The following is a 13,204-nucleotide window of genomic DNA, read 5'->3' as shown; positions in this document are numbered from 1 at the left end:
AAGTATTGCAGTTGAGACTGGGGAGAAAGAACAGGTCTTGAGTCATCAGTTGTTTCTGTTCTGAGTTGTAGGACACAGGATTTGGTGCTAAATCTTTTTATCTTTAAGCAGACTTATAGCCCAACTACATTTTTATTAAATTAATCAGTGATCTATTGAAAAAACATTTGTTGGAATTGATTTTTTTTTTCCCTGAAAATTTTCATCCAAATTTGGAACCCTTTCAGGAATTTCTGAACCTTTAATTTTAATGGCAGGATGATTGAGGGGATGTGTCCCAAAAGATGCTGGCAAAATCTTTTGGCTGGATTTGTAGGCCTGAAGAGAACCAGTTATTTTAATTTTTACTTTTTTATGTGTTATACGTTAGTGATGAAACATTCAAGACTATTTAAGGAATTCAAATCCCTCATTCCCACTCAAATTAAAAGCATCTGGGCATTCAGATCCCTTAGTCAGCTTCAGCAGTCTATAACTTCAGTGTTAGTTTGATATAACTAATTTGTGTTAAACATACTTTTAAGTGCAGTTATATTATAATTTATCTCCTGGTGGTATTGCCTCACAGTCATAATTTTATGCTTGCACACAGTATCCCTGTATCCCAGTGGACTGGGAAGCTTTATAAACAAATGTAGGCCATCCCTGAGTCCTGAGGCAAGCTAAACTTCCACTGAAGTCTTCAGGAGCTTTGCTCACATAATGTCCCTTATTTCAGACCGTGAATACTCCTGTGTGTACAAGCAGGGGCCATCCTTTGAGTGACAGTCCTTGGGGGAAAAGCAACAGCCCCCACACATCCCCTGCAATAATTTGGAGGAGAAAATAATGGTGATCAGCTGAAATTGCACAGTGTTGTGTGCACAGAATGGGATTGTGCACTGAGGGAGTTGACAACTCTGGCTCAAAGCAGGGCTCTGGCTAAAGGAAACATTTCTGGGGACGTTCTGCAGAATATATGGGTTTGGCATTATTCATCCAATCGGTTACTTGCCAAACATGTAAAGACCAAAACCCCAAGCTTTTAATTCAGGATTTTTCTGCTTTAGCATGTTCTCTCTCAATGCTTTGATGTTCTGGTATTAAAATGTTTGTTTTCAGTCTGGTTTGATATTAAGCTGGTTTAATGTCTTATAGAAGCTGTTTTGAAAGCTTCTCTTTTCCTCTCTGAATCCAGCTCCCTGGGTGGGTGACATCTCTTATCATCAGTGAGACAGTTCTGAGTTGTGGCTTTAGATAATGAAAACCAAGCCCTAGCATTTTTCTTCCCAGCAGAGTTATTCCTTTATTTCCTTTCACCTCAGATGTCTTTTCCTCTGTGCATATCCCAGTGTGTTCAGTACAGCATTGTATTGTACAACCCAAAATTTCCCTGTCTCCGTGTTCTCTTACAGATTAGACTTGCAAAGGAATTGGAGACCTTTCTCACAGTTCCAGAGGTGCTTTCTGTCTTCATCCAGTTTTTCATTGTCTGGCAATTGAAGTCACTACTCATAATCCTCTGCTGCCAGGAGTTTGTCACTTCTGATCCCAGCTATGCTCCTTCCTGTAGCACTTTTTCCTTGTGGCATGACAGTGTTACCATGTAGTGCTCCAGATGTTTCCTTCCTGGCTGAAAGACATCAGGAGAGTTTTAGCTCTTTAGTGCTGTTCACTCATTTCAACTGAGTTCATTCCTGCTGCCCTTTTCCTGCCTCATCCCTGCTGCTACAGCGGCCACTGGTGACACAGTGCAGGGGGACAGCAGGATATATCCACCTTTGTATTTCACACAGCATCCAGAGCCTGCCTGGTGGCCCTGATCCAGAACTCAGGGAGGCCAAAGATGCTACTGAGAACCAGACACCTGAAGGCAGCATTAGATGGAGAGCCAGGACCCTTCTCCCCTTTAGCGAGAGAAGATTAGACAAACCAATGGGGACACTGGGAGATCATCTCATTGCTGTCTGGCTTTTTATTTTCTTTTCTTTTTATTGTTTTCTGTTTTCTCTCCTGGCCCTGCTCAGTGAATCTCAGCAGGCTCTGGGTGCTTTCTTTCAAGCAGAGATGTTGGAGAACACACCATTTCAGGTGCTTTCCAAGCCATGGGCAGGAGTGAATGTAATTCAAGAGCCTTCACAGCCTGCAGCAGTGAGAATACAGGAACTGGGGAGAGATGATCCAGCAATGAACAAGATACAGGATATTTTTGGGTTTGCCCTTTAAGAGCAACTGCTGTGCCTCTTAAATTCCACTGAGATGCTGGAGAGCAGCTCATGCTCTGCCTCAGTGCTGGAGACTGAGCTGGTTGCTCTTGTGGTGCTACCAAGCTGAACCTACTGCTGTGCCCTGGGCTGGACTCCTTGGAGCCAGACTGATGCAGAAAGGCAGCGTCCTTCAGGTGCCAGAGGGCTGGAGGGGGCAGGGATCTGTTCCCAGGCTCCTTTCCCAGCCCTCTTCCTACAGGGAGGTCACCCTTCCTTGTCCCAGCAGAGCTAAGAGCTGCTCGTGCTGGAGGTGCTGGTTTCCTCTGGCAGGTAACTAAGCTGTGACTGCTGTCTCACCTCTCAGTTTTTGGGCTTCAGCAGAAGCACAAGGAGCTTTGGGCTTCTCCTCAGGAGAGTCAGGGCCCAGGTCAGTGGGCGAAAGAGGACTGTGACACAGAGAACTGCAAATGGAAAAGGGACACTGTTTCAACCTCCTGCTCGAAAGCAAAAGAGAGCATTAATGTGCCAGAAAAAAGGGCATCTTCAGCACAGCCTTTAGGGCTTTTGATTCCCAGAGTGAGCAACCCAGAGGCACAGGGACACTACAGCCAGAGTTGTCCCTTTCCCAGGGCCAGAGTCTGTCTCCAGTGAGGAGGCTCCTGCAAACCCCAACATCTTCAAATGGTGACAGTCTTGCAGAGAAAATTTAGCATGCAACTAAAACTAAATGTTATTGTTTGTAATTTATAACTTGATAAGTAATTATATATGAATGTGGCATGTAAGTAAATAAGGCCACACTTTAATTAGAGGGTTATTTCTAATAAGGAAGTCTTCCTTACTGCAAACAGCTAGCCCTGACAACAAACTTCTTCCATGAACTTCCAAGGCAGCATCTTCTGTGTGAAGAGCAAACCAGGAGAGAACCTCTGCCCTCTGATAAAGGCCTTGTGCTGCCAGTCACTGAATAGTATTTTGCCGATAGGAGCTGTGGGATTTTATTTTCCATATAAAGAAGAGGGAGCTGAGGTGATTACTGGGACAGCGGGGGCTTTGCAGAGCTGATTCTGCACATGTTGTCTCTGTCCTACCCAGGCAGTCTTAATTAAAAGTCCAGCCTGGGAGAACAGGAGTTTTCCAGAATATTAGCACACGCTTTTAAACCCACGTGGTGAGGAGTGGCCATGAACAAGGACTTTGTTTTCGAAATTGTGGAAACAATGTTAAAAGGGAAAAAACTGTATTGGCCGCAACATTACAAAGACATTTCCTCCCTCATCTAGACATTGTCAGAGAAATGCAATATATGCAGTTGTACCTGGCTGCAATAAGCAGTTCCTACGTGGAGCCTTGAGAGCTTTCTTCTGTTGACAGGAGGTTCTTGTCTCAGGTAACCCACACGTGTCTGGTGCCCCTTCTTCCCATATGAGGATCGACGGCTTCTTCATCGTCCCATACATGCCTGCCAAATTAACAGGGTGTGAGCTAGGTTAACTCATCCAGGTCATTCTGGATTGCACCTCGATGTCTCTCCGAAGTCATTCCGGGTACAGATGGAATATTGCCACTTGCATCTGATTCTAATTAAAAACCTGGATGTAATGAGCTCGGTAGCAGTGATACACATGGGGCCATAGTGTGCAAGACTCATGGCATTAGAAGTAGAGCTGGTTGAAAGATAATTATTCCTTCTTGTGTCCACTGAAATGTGTTATTACATATTCCAGTGGAATTTGAAATCTTTCTTTTTTTTTTTAATCAGTTTCTCAAAGTTATTTTTATGAAGGCTTTGGAAGTGTTTCCATAAGTTATACAAAGATGTCCAGAATAAACAGGAGAAAGCTGTGCTGTATGAACAACCTAATGCACTTCAAAAGGCTCAGCAGCACGCTGGGATGTCAGATTATTTGCAGAAGGTCAAATCAATTTTACGATCAGGCAAACATTAGCAAATTGCTTTTCTTAGAAGCTGAGCAAGTAAAGTATTTTCCAAGAAATGCGCTTGAGGAAAAATCAAATGGCATTTATTAGAAACCAGCACTCAGCGAGACTTGTTCTCTTTAAGTCACTTATTCCCTGTGTAATAGCGAACCATTACATCCAAATATCACATGGGGCAAATTCAGGAGTAAAAGTTTTCTACTCTGTAGAGCAAATGAATCAGAACTGAGGCCTTTCTGTCTGTGGTGTAGAGAATAATCTTTGAGAGGGGATTTTTACCTGTTTGCTTATGTAACTTCAAAATACGGGGCTAAAGGGCTCTGACTTATAAAAATCAGTGTCTACTTAGGGACCATATTTCCTTTAAACCTGGTGGCTGCTCCAAATGGTCTCCAGACAGTGCATCCAAGGGAGAGAGGGGACAGGGTGGCTGCTGGTTGAGGAGATGGTGACTTCCTGCTTGAGGAAAGAAGTGCCCTGCCTTGCTTTGGGAAGAGAGAAACAGAATAAAGTATTGAGGAAAACATCTCCTTAGTGTCTAAGCAAGAGCCCAAGGAAAGCTCTGGGTGACTTCTTTTCTGGCCGAGAATCGTCCTTCTCAGAGCTTTGCCTCTCAGCTTCTCAGAAAACAGAGCTAAGACTCCAAGTCCTCTTTTACCTGCTCCCCTATTTTAGGTGCAGAGTCAATGCATCGACCTGTTCTGCATCAGTGTGAATCCACATGAGTGATGCAGGCAGGGATGATCCGTGCCCTGGAGCTGGTGGCATGAATAAAAAAATCTGCTGGAGAGGTCTAAAGAGAGATGCAGAGAGCAAATGGATGATGGTAGCATTCCTCCTGTCACCTCTGTTTCCAGCATCCAAACATATAGGGACTTCTGTAGACCTTTTTTTTGTTGTTGTTTTTAAGATTGTAATTTATTCTCATCTTTCTGCCTGTATTTTTCTTTTCTGGACCTTTATGTAAACAACAGTGGAGTCTGCTGCTCTCAAATGGATGGATAAGAAGGACACGGTCCCTCCCTTTGCAGTCTGATACCTGGTAAATTAGTCAGTGTTGTGTGTACGGTTATTGGAACTGCTCGGGAATTTTCCATCAGTGTGTTTATTCACTGGAAAATGGAGTCTTCATAAATTTAAAGCAGGATGGGAATTTAAATCTCTGATGAGGACTAAAAGCTTTCCCAATTCCGTCTTGGGTAACAAGAGAAAAAAAAATGCATTTTTAATATATGTATATATGAAACCCCAAAGGTGGCCAGGGAAGGAGAGGAAGGCAAGGAACCTGAAAGCAGTTTTAGCTTCGTATTGCTGACATATCAATTAATTTAATGATGACACTTAAAATGGAAGTGGGGAAAACAAACCTGTAATGGAGAACAGGCACTGTTCTTAGAGTAAAAGGGCAGTTCAAATCCAGAATGGATTTGTGGGGTCTAGAAAAATCAAAAACTTTTTTAGCTGTATTTTGGCAGTTCTGTAAGGCTTCAGTGGAATTCTGTGGGGTGAATGTTGTGTTTCCACCTTGAGGCCAAGGCAGAGTGGAAGTTAAACCCTAGCACAGAGGCACACAGAGGAAAGCCTGTGGGGGAAGCAGTCGGGTGTCGTGCCAGTCAGACATCTGGGTGTAAATGTCTGGATTATCCACTGGGAATGGTTCTCTGATGACAAACTCTTTTACAGAAGGAAATGTGAGTGCTATTCATTATTGAAAATAACTATTTAAAACAAATAAATTATCTACTCAGAAATTCTGTAATCACATAGATAATGCATTTGTATCAGGGAAGTATTTAATTATCATATATAGAAGTATTCCATTTTTATGCATGTTCAGTCTACATATTTTGAATTAAGTCTCTAAGCATATGTCTTAGAACTATTCAGGTTTCTGTCTCCAAACACTGTGACATGGGAAACCAGAGTTGTAGAAATCTTTTCTCTCACTTGTTTCCTTTTCCCTCTTAAAAATGACCTCTGAAAAATTTTCCTGAAGGATTGAAGCAAGGGGTGGAGTAAAAAAATACAGATGTGCACACACTCTGACTAACTGCATTATTTGGAAGACAGGCAGATCTGTAGAACTCCTGAAGCTTTAATCCTCGTATTTTTCAAAAATTTTTGTCTGGTCAGAAGCTGCCCAGCTCTGGTTAATGAAAGACAATGTTTCTAAACTAGTGCAAAGTTAAGCTCTTGTTTGGGATGTTTTCAAATTAGTGTAAAGGTTATGTTCCATCTGTGATTATTTCCAATGCCTTACAGAATCAGAGATGAGTTTAGCATCATGCATAAGTGATAAGTAGCTTCCCAGATACTTTTGGTTTTATTTTTCCTTGCATTTCTAACCCTACCCCTGCAATTGCATGAAAATGTGTTGATTGTTTGTTTCAAGAACAACGTGTCATAAATACAGATATCTTTTTGGCAATCTCTAAAAATACCCTTCAGCCTTGGGTGGTTTAATGATTGATGAAGCTTGGAAATCAAACTCTTGTCTGGGGGTTGTTGTGAGATAAACTTACACTGTGGGACTAAAATTCCTCTGAGCTGAACGGGGCCAGTGTGAAGAGGGTACTGCTTTAGGATGCTAAAGAAGGCTTCTGGCAGAATGTAGGAGCCAGTATAAGATAAATATCCAACTGCCTGGGCTTTGTTTAGTTTCTTTTTGAGAAATAATCCATTTCTGTTCATGTCTGCAAACATAAGATTTGGAAGAAAGCTGAAAAAGGTCATGGCAACACACAGCTCTTTCACCTCCTTCTCTTTCCATAATATCAGGCACATGGCTGCTGCTTGCGGTGAGCACAGCAACGCCTTCTGAATGCATGCAAACAAATAACCCACTTTTTAACATATGGCAGACCAATATGCATTTTTAATTATTGCTTAAAGATCTTGGTTTGCAGGCAGAAATCCTCCAGCCATCAACCAGCAGCTGAACAAAGGGCTGATGTGCACGGCGGGGCTCAAGGTACCTGCTGGATCTCACAACAAACCCTTCTGCTTTCCCTGCCCATGGATTTCCACATGGCTGGCTGCCTGCTTTGTTCTTCTGAAGTCTTGATGAAGTTCTCTGGCCCATAAAATACAGGTCAGGCCAGCTGACCAGGCTGATCCCTACCAGGATAAAGAGTCATGGCCATACAGAGTCCTGAGGACTCCGCACAGGATCTGAAGCGCGCGGCCTTCCCATCGCTCCGGCAGCTGCAGGAGTTGGCAGCAGGAATGTCATGTGGGGATGGAGGTTCTGGACCCAAATGGGCTCTGCCTGCTGGCAGGGAGTGAGGGACAGGGATGGAGGAGGAGAAGTGTTGCTGCAGCTTTTCTGGGTTGTGTAACTGTTTAGTCATGAGGTTCTATGTGCACGTCCGGGGCGCTCAGCTCTTGGCAGAGGAGTTGTCTGTTGAAACAAGAGAATTACAAAAACACTTCAAGGAAGTGAAAATTGGCCTCCCATAAAATGTCCACAGGTGCTGATGCATTTTCTTCTGGAGGAAGAAAAAGGCAGGTAGACTATAGATGATGCATAGATTCTTATCTTGAAAAGGAAGCTTTTAATGGGAAGCTCCCTTTCACCTCAAATAACTCCTCCCAGCCTGTCATTTCAGAATGAGATCTGCTTTCTCTGTCTGGGTTGTTTCATAGCCCTGGTGCTGCTGTATCAAAGTGCTTCTCTAGTTTTGATAAATCCCCAAGAGACAGGAAGGCGATTTAGTCACAACCCTGGTTTTCAAAGACTTCTGGATAACCCATATTAAAGGCACAAAAGCAGAGCTACAAAAATTAATCATTTGACTTGTAACTCCGAGCATGGTCATTTGCAGCCTGGAAAACGGCCTGATTTATCCAAGGTGGCCTGCAGTTGTTGTAGCTGAATGAAGTTAAATAATGCAGTGCTCTTTAAAATTGCATGAGTGTATGATTTCGTTTGCTTTATTCATTCCTACTCTGCTGTAGTTTGTTGCAGTCAATGATTATTGCAGCTGTTCAATCCATCTCTGCAGCGAGTGGGAATGGCAGGATGTGACTCTTCCTTACTCATGCCATGCACTAAGCTATACTGTTCCAAAAGGAAGCTGAACTTTCCCTGGGCTTTGAGTTTAGGAATGACTGTATGGCCTTGCCTTTATCTTAAGGTAAGCTTAGCATGGAAAAGTCTTTGTTACTTTCTAATAAAATAATTTGATTGACTGCACTGACATCCTTAGGAAGCAAAAGAGTTCCTACAGTGTGTCCTCCACACAAGGGAGCGTTTCAAATGTCTGTCTCCTCTTCAGGCCCACTGTAGGTTCTTGCTTTCTGGATCTCTGTCACAAGAGTGCCTTCCTGGACTAAACTGTTTGGCAAACTGAAGCTGGTAGATGCTGAAGGAGATGTGCAAGGCAAGGGAAAGCAGCAGGAGAGCATCTACCCCTGCTACCTGCTGCAGAACAGAGCTGCAAAAGCAGCCTGACCTTTGGAAGAGGTGGAGGCTGTCCAAGAAGCCCTGGGGCTGCTGGAAGCCTGGATCCCTCAGTGCTCTGTATAGTCCTGCCAACATCTCAGTGCACAGCCTTGAGCAAGCACCAGCAGCTGTGGACACCCTTCCTTGCCCAGGATTAGCTGTACCTGCCCAGGCTGGTGTCACTGCCCTCACAGCTCCGCTCAGAGAGATTGCAGGAGTGTCCCGTGGTGCACAGGAGAAAGCAATAGGATGGATTAACTAAATTTGCCTATTAAAATCGATCAAAGGATCAGGTGATCTTGCCTGGACTAGCTTAAGGAGAGGTTATGAGAGCTGCTTTGCCAGCAGCAACATGGGGATGGGGACAGATGGCCAAGAATGATAGTCCAATATCTCCCACTGGTCTAGCTGTCTGCCCAGGGAGCTCTCTCTCCAGGTCCTTTGGAGCCTGTGGAACAAGGTTTGGAAACATGCACTTGCTCCTGGTCTGAAACACCATGGTGAAGTGTGGGGTGAGAGAGCCTTTCAGATATGGGACCCAACATTATTTAGGAATTAACATTATTGATTTGCATCAGTTATTTCTGTGCTTGTGGAACTCCTTCCTATTTAACAGATAGGGACGGAGGGAAGCTGGCAAGTACCAAAGAATCCAGCAGTTGTCATGTCTTGTCTGAGATTCGGGTACGAGAAATGAAATCCTGGCCCTATGAAAATCAACAGGACTCTTGCAAGCAGCTTCAGCATAGCAGAGATCTGAACAAACAGAGAGAGGCTGTGTGAGGCACTGCTTACATTGAGGATCTTGGATTTCTTCCATGCAGAAACCTGAGACTTTACAGAGGAATGTCCTCTTATAGAGGATGCCCCATCCCTGGAAGTGTTCAAGGCCAGACTGGATGGGATTTTGAACAACCTGGTGTAATGGAAGGTGCCCTGGCCCATGGCAGCGTGGTGGTTTTTAAGGCCCCAACCCAAACAATTCTGTGATCCTACGGCACAGTAAGTGCTGGTTTTGCTCAGCCCTGTGACTGTTGTGCTTGTGTGTGTGACCAGGTGAACGCCGAGGCGCTGTGACAGCAGAGGCCACAGCCATCAGTCAGCCCAACGCTCCGGGTGTCTGAGCTCCTCCTGAGTCAGCTCAGGCTGCCCTCTGCTGGGTCTTGCCCACCTCCACATCTTTATCTCCTTGCCCTACCCCACCCTCCCTGCAGTCAATCCTGAAAATCATGAGGCAATTGCCAGAATTTCCAGGCAACCTGCCCAAGGAGCAACACGGAGCAGCAGTTTCTCAAGCAGCTCGATCGCCGAGTACCTGGACACGGTGCCAAGAGCACTTGCAATATTTGACAGTACAAGCTCAGCTAGTGGAGGTGAGCAATTAAAACTCGGTCTCTCGTCTTTTTCCTCTATCTCTTTGACCTCTTGGTCACAGAGGAAGTTTAAACATGTGATCTAAAGGCACCAAAGGTGAAAAGCCAGAAGAATCAAAGGGTTTTTATAACCCAAGCTGAGCTATCACAAAACAAACAATGAATTTGGAAGGGGGCTGACTTGCATTTCTCTGTATCTTTGTGGTACAGTCTCTTTAGACTTAATAGCACCTTATTCATTTGTACTGTCACTGTAAAATAAAGGTGTTTGCCTTCCTGAAAATTTAGGTCTCTGGGCCTGTACTAGAATAAAATATAGATTATTTTAGCTGTCATAAGTATTTTATTTCTCAAAGGAACCATGACTAGGGGATTCTGTCTCCATTATGGTACTTTGAAAGGCATTTAGGATGAATTTCAAAAGCTTTGATTATATTGAACAAGTGTCTTTTTATTTACACTAGAAAAGATATAAAAAATGTCCTATGGGACAAGTGATAAAAAAAATCATAAAAACTAGCACAGAAGTTTCTTTCTTTAGAAACCAAAACCTGCATATACATAAACAGCATAAGAGAAGTTTTTTTAAAGGGAGATAAAAGTTGTGTAATAGTTCTGCTGTATCTTGTCCCTATAGCACAAAATCTTCTGCCCTGGTGCAGATCCTGCTGACCAAACTGCATGTTGCATGTGAGGATCTACCAATGTAGGCTTTTGATTTGGTTTAAATTTTTTTCATTATCAGTCAGCTGGTGGTGAGTGTTCATGTTCACCCAACCCATGCCAAAACCATTACAGTAAATTTTGCAGAATAAATACCAGCACTCACTCAAAACTCTTAACAGAGATATCCAAGAAAACTCTCAGGTTTCTTTTTTCTTTTTATTTTTCTATTTTCTCTTTTTCTCTTTTTTTTCCCCCTTGTGACATAGTGCTTTGATCTGCCATGCAATTGGGTCAGCACTTGGGAAATACATTTTAACATCCCCATCTCTGATGTGAATATTATGCAGGAGATCCTTAATGTAAAACCTCGTGGATCCTACAGTAGAGCCCCCTGTCAAGAAAACATGAGCCCTGCAAAAGCCCTTAACTAGCACAGGGACCAAGCTTACTCAAAAAGCAAAAAAAGACAGATATCACTGGGCCAGATTCTCATTTAATTAGAACAGCACAGAAATCCAGCTCCCATGGATCATTACTGGTTAAGAAAGTCTCTGTTGTTCATTTCCAGAGCAAGATTATGCTGATACCTCTAAGCTTGGGGAGCTTTTAGGCCTTGTCCACACAGGCAAGTTTTACCAGAATAAGTTTACTAGGGTAAATTAGCCTAAATGCTTGTGCAGGCAGCTGAACACTGAGTCTGAAACTCACTGCTGGTGTGCAGGGACCTGTTCCTGGAGCCTGCAGGCTGCCTGTGATGGGGGACTATGTCCTGGGCCATGCAGAGTTGCACAGGATCTGATCACAGGCACTGCAGGTCTGCTGGAAGCTTCTGAAGACAAAAGCAATGTGAGAGAACCTGTGCCACTGGGTCCTGAACAGCTGCAGCCAGCAGCAGCTGTTGGCTGGGGTTCCCTACCGCCTCTCCGAAGGGTGTCTGCAGTGGGAGAGGCTTCGTGGTGCGTGCTCTGACTTCCAAAATGTCCTTCCTCTGCAGGGCCTGGGAGCACAAAGAAAACTTTCAGTGCTGGGCAGCAACAAAAGGGTCTTGCTTGTCCTGTGGATGCTCTGAGAGACCCCAGCTCTGTGAGCAGTCAGAGAGGCTGCCCTGGGGAGAGCTCAGAGGGAGCCTTGGAGAAACCACAGAAAGAGCAAGGAGATGAGGGATGGAGAAGGAAGGAGGCAGTATGGGGAAACAGGGAGAGCTTTGCCGCTCACAGGTCCCTTAGGTAGATGGAAGAAAGGGGTTGGCCTCTTCTCTTGTAACCCCATAGCCCTGAGGGCTGAGGCTGAATTTTCTGTCACTCCCAAGAGGTGTAAAATTATGACTATGGGGAGAGAGACTCCAGAATAGCAAAGGTAACTCAGCAGGGGCATAAGCCAGACTGTCCTTTGGCACCCTTCCTGTCACACCAAGAAAGAACCGGGGAGATTCCCTGGCAGAAGGGCCTACAGCCATCCCCTCAGCAGGACACTTGTCCCGTGCTGTCCCATGTGAGCTCTGCAGGCTGCTTTCAGTCCCATATCCCCACAGAAATGATGGCAGTGTGGTTCAAAGAGACTGTCCCAACCTGCCAGCCAAAGTTCTGACCTGACTCTTTCTTATGAATCCCATAGTAGCCAAGAAGTTGAGAAGGAATTCAGGATTTTTAATCCGGAAGAGTTTCAAATTCAGGCACTTTCCTTCATCTCAGGTCCTTGTCTGGGTCTTTGCTCCCCCTTGTTCATCTCTGTGTTTTCTTCCCAAGGTGAGTCCAGCCCTCAGTGCCTTGGTAGGACCCTCTCCCCCTTGTTCCTTGGCCTACCTTGCCTTCCTCCAGGGACTGGGGTCTAATGGGGCCTTTCACAGCCACCAAAGCAGACTCTTTCCCCTGGAAAAAGCAAAATTTTTGTTTTGCACAACAAACTGCAATGCAGTTAGAGTGCCATAACCATTTTCCAAAGCATTCTTGCCTCCCTCATTTGCTGAGCTACAAGGATCTCACAATCTCGTGCATTTTAACTTCTACTGTAGGCACAATCCACAGATTTGCCATAAAAGTTACCTTTCAGGGCTAAGTGGCTTTCTACGAAGGTTTTCACTGCCTTCTGATACTCGTCTTCAGTCATGTGGAGCTGGGCCACCTCCGTGTTTGAGGAGCACTCCTCTGTAGCTGTCCCCTTCTCTCGGGCGGGCCAATGTGCAGCAGACACCCTGAAACCTGCTTTATCCAGGTTCCTTGCAAACATCCTCCCAATGGAACTGTTGGACACCAGAACCACAACCGCTTTCCCTTTCACATCAATGTGCCTCTCCACGGTGCCGAAGGAGAAGATGATAACGAAGCAGGTCAGGAAGGCGATGGAAATGCAGGCCATGGCGTACAAGAGGCAGGAAAGGGTCATGGCGAGCACTAAGTCTACGGCCAGCAGGAAGAAATGCTGCAGGAGGAAAATCATTGCGCGGAGGACGAGCTGCAGCCTCCTCCTGCTGCCTCCTCGCTCTCGAGCCGGCTGAGAAATGTGCCGGGAGTCACCCCGTGCATCCCCGCTGTTATAAAGCCAGGCAGCCTTGCGAAATGTGCGGAGGCAAGTCACAACCCCGTGGGGAGGATGAA

At 44.9% G+C, this 13,204-nt stretch overlaps 2 protein-coding genes across 6 annotated transcripts in view; one reads left to right on the top strand and one right to left on the bottom strand.

Moving 5' to 3' along the window:
- Positions 1–13,204, top strand: part of PAK5 (p21 (RAC1) activated kinase 5) — a 159,814-nt gene that overhangs the window by 33,431 nt on the left and 113,179 nt on the right. The gene's annotated exons all lie outside the window — the stretch shown is intronic.
- Positions 1,266–13,103, bottom strand: LOC127473333 (estradiol 17-beta-dehydrogenase 2-like). 3 transcript variants are annotated; one of them, XM_051792812.1, is made up of 4 exons: positions 12,653–13,103; positions 3,505–3,648; positions 2,544–2,647; positions 1,266–1,612 (listed from the first exon to the last, which is right to left on the bottom strand). In XM_051792812.1, the coding sequence occupies exons 1-3, from the start codon at positions 13,044–13,046 to the stop codon at positions 2,547–2,549; spliced, it is 639 nt and encodes a 212-aa protein (XP_051648772.1). In that variant the 5' UTR covers positions 13,047–13,103; the 3' UTR covers positions 1,266–1,612; positions 2,544–2,546. The 3 variants fall into 3 exon arrangements, with proteins under 3 accessions (XP_051648772.1, XP_051648773.1, XP_051648771.1); XM_051792813.1 differs by having other exon boundaries at positions 1,266–1,608; XM_051792811.1 differs by lacking the exons at positions 1,266–1,612; positions 2,544–2,647; positions 3,505–3,648 and adding an exon at positions 10,595–11,607.

This window comes from Manacus candei, unplaced genomic scaffold (assembly GCF_025592945.1).
Source record: "Manacus candei isolate 608988 ecotype Guabito, Panama unplaced genomic scaffold, ASM2559294v1 h1tg000035l, whole genome shotgun sequence".
NCBI classification, from domain to species: Eukaryota; Metazoa; Chordata; class Aves; order Passeriformes; family Pipridae; genus Manacus; species Manacus candei.
The sequence above is the reverse complement of the archived record's forward strand: the minus strand, read 5'-3'. Positions and strand labels throughout refer to the sequence as shown.

What these genes read in the sequence shown, in the direction of transcription:
- LOC127473333 (XM_051792811.1), bottom strand. Translation starts at nt 13,046, where the DNA reads ATGATTTTCCTCCTGCAGCATTTCTTCCTGCTGGCCGTAGACTTAGTG. An exon ending in AAGCCACTTAGCCCTGAAAG is followed by an intron (nt 11,608 to 12,652) that starts GTAACTTTTATG and finishes TTGTGCTCCCAG; the next exon opens with GCCCTGCAGAGGAAGGACAT.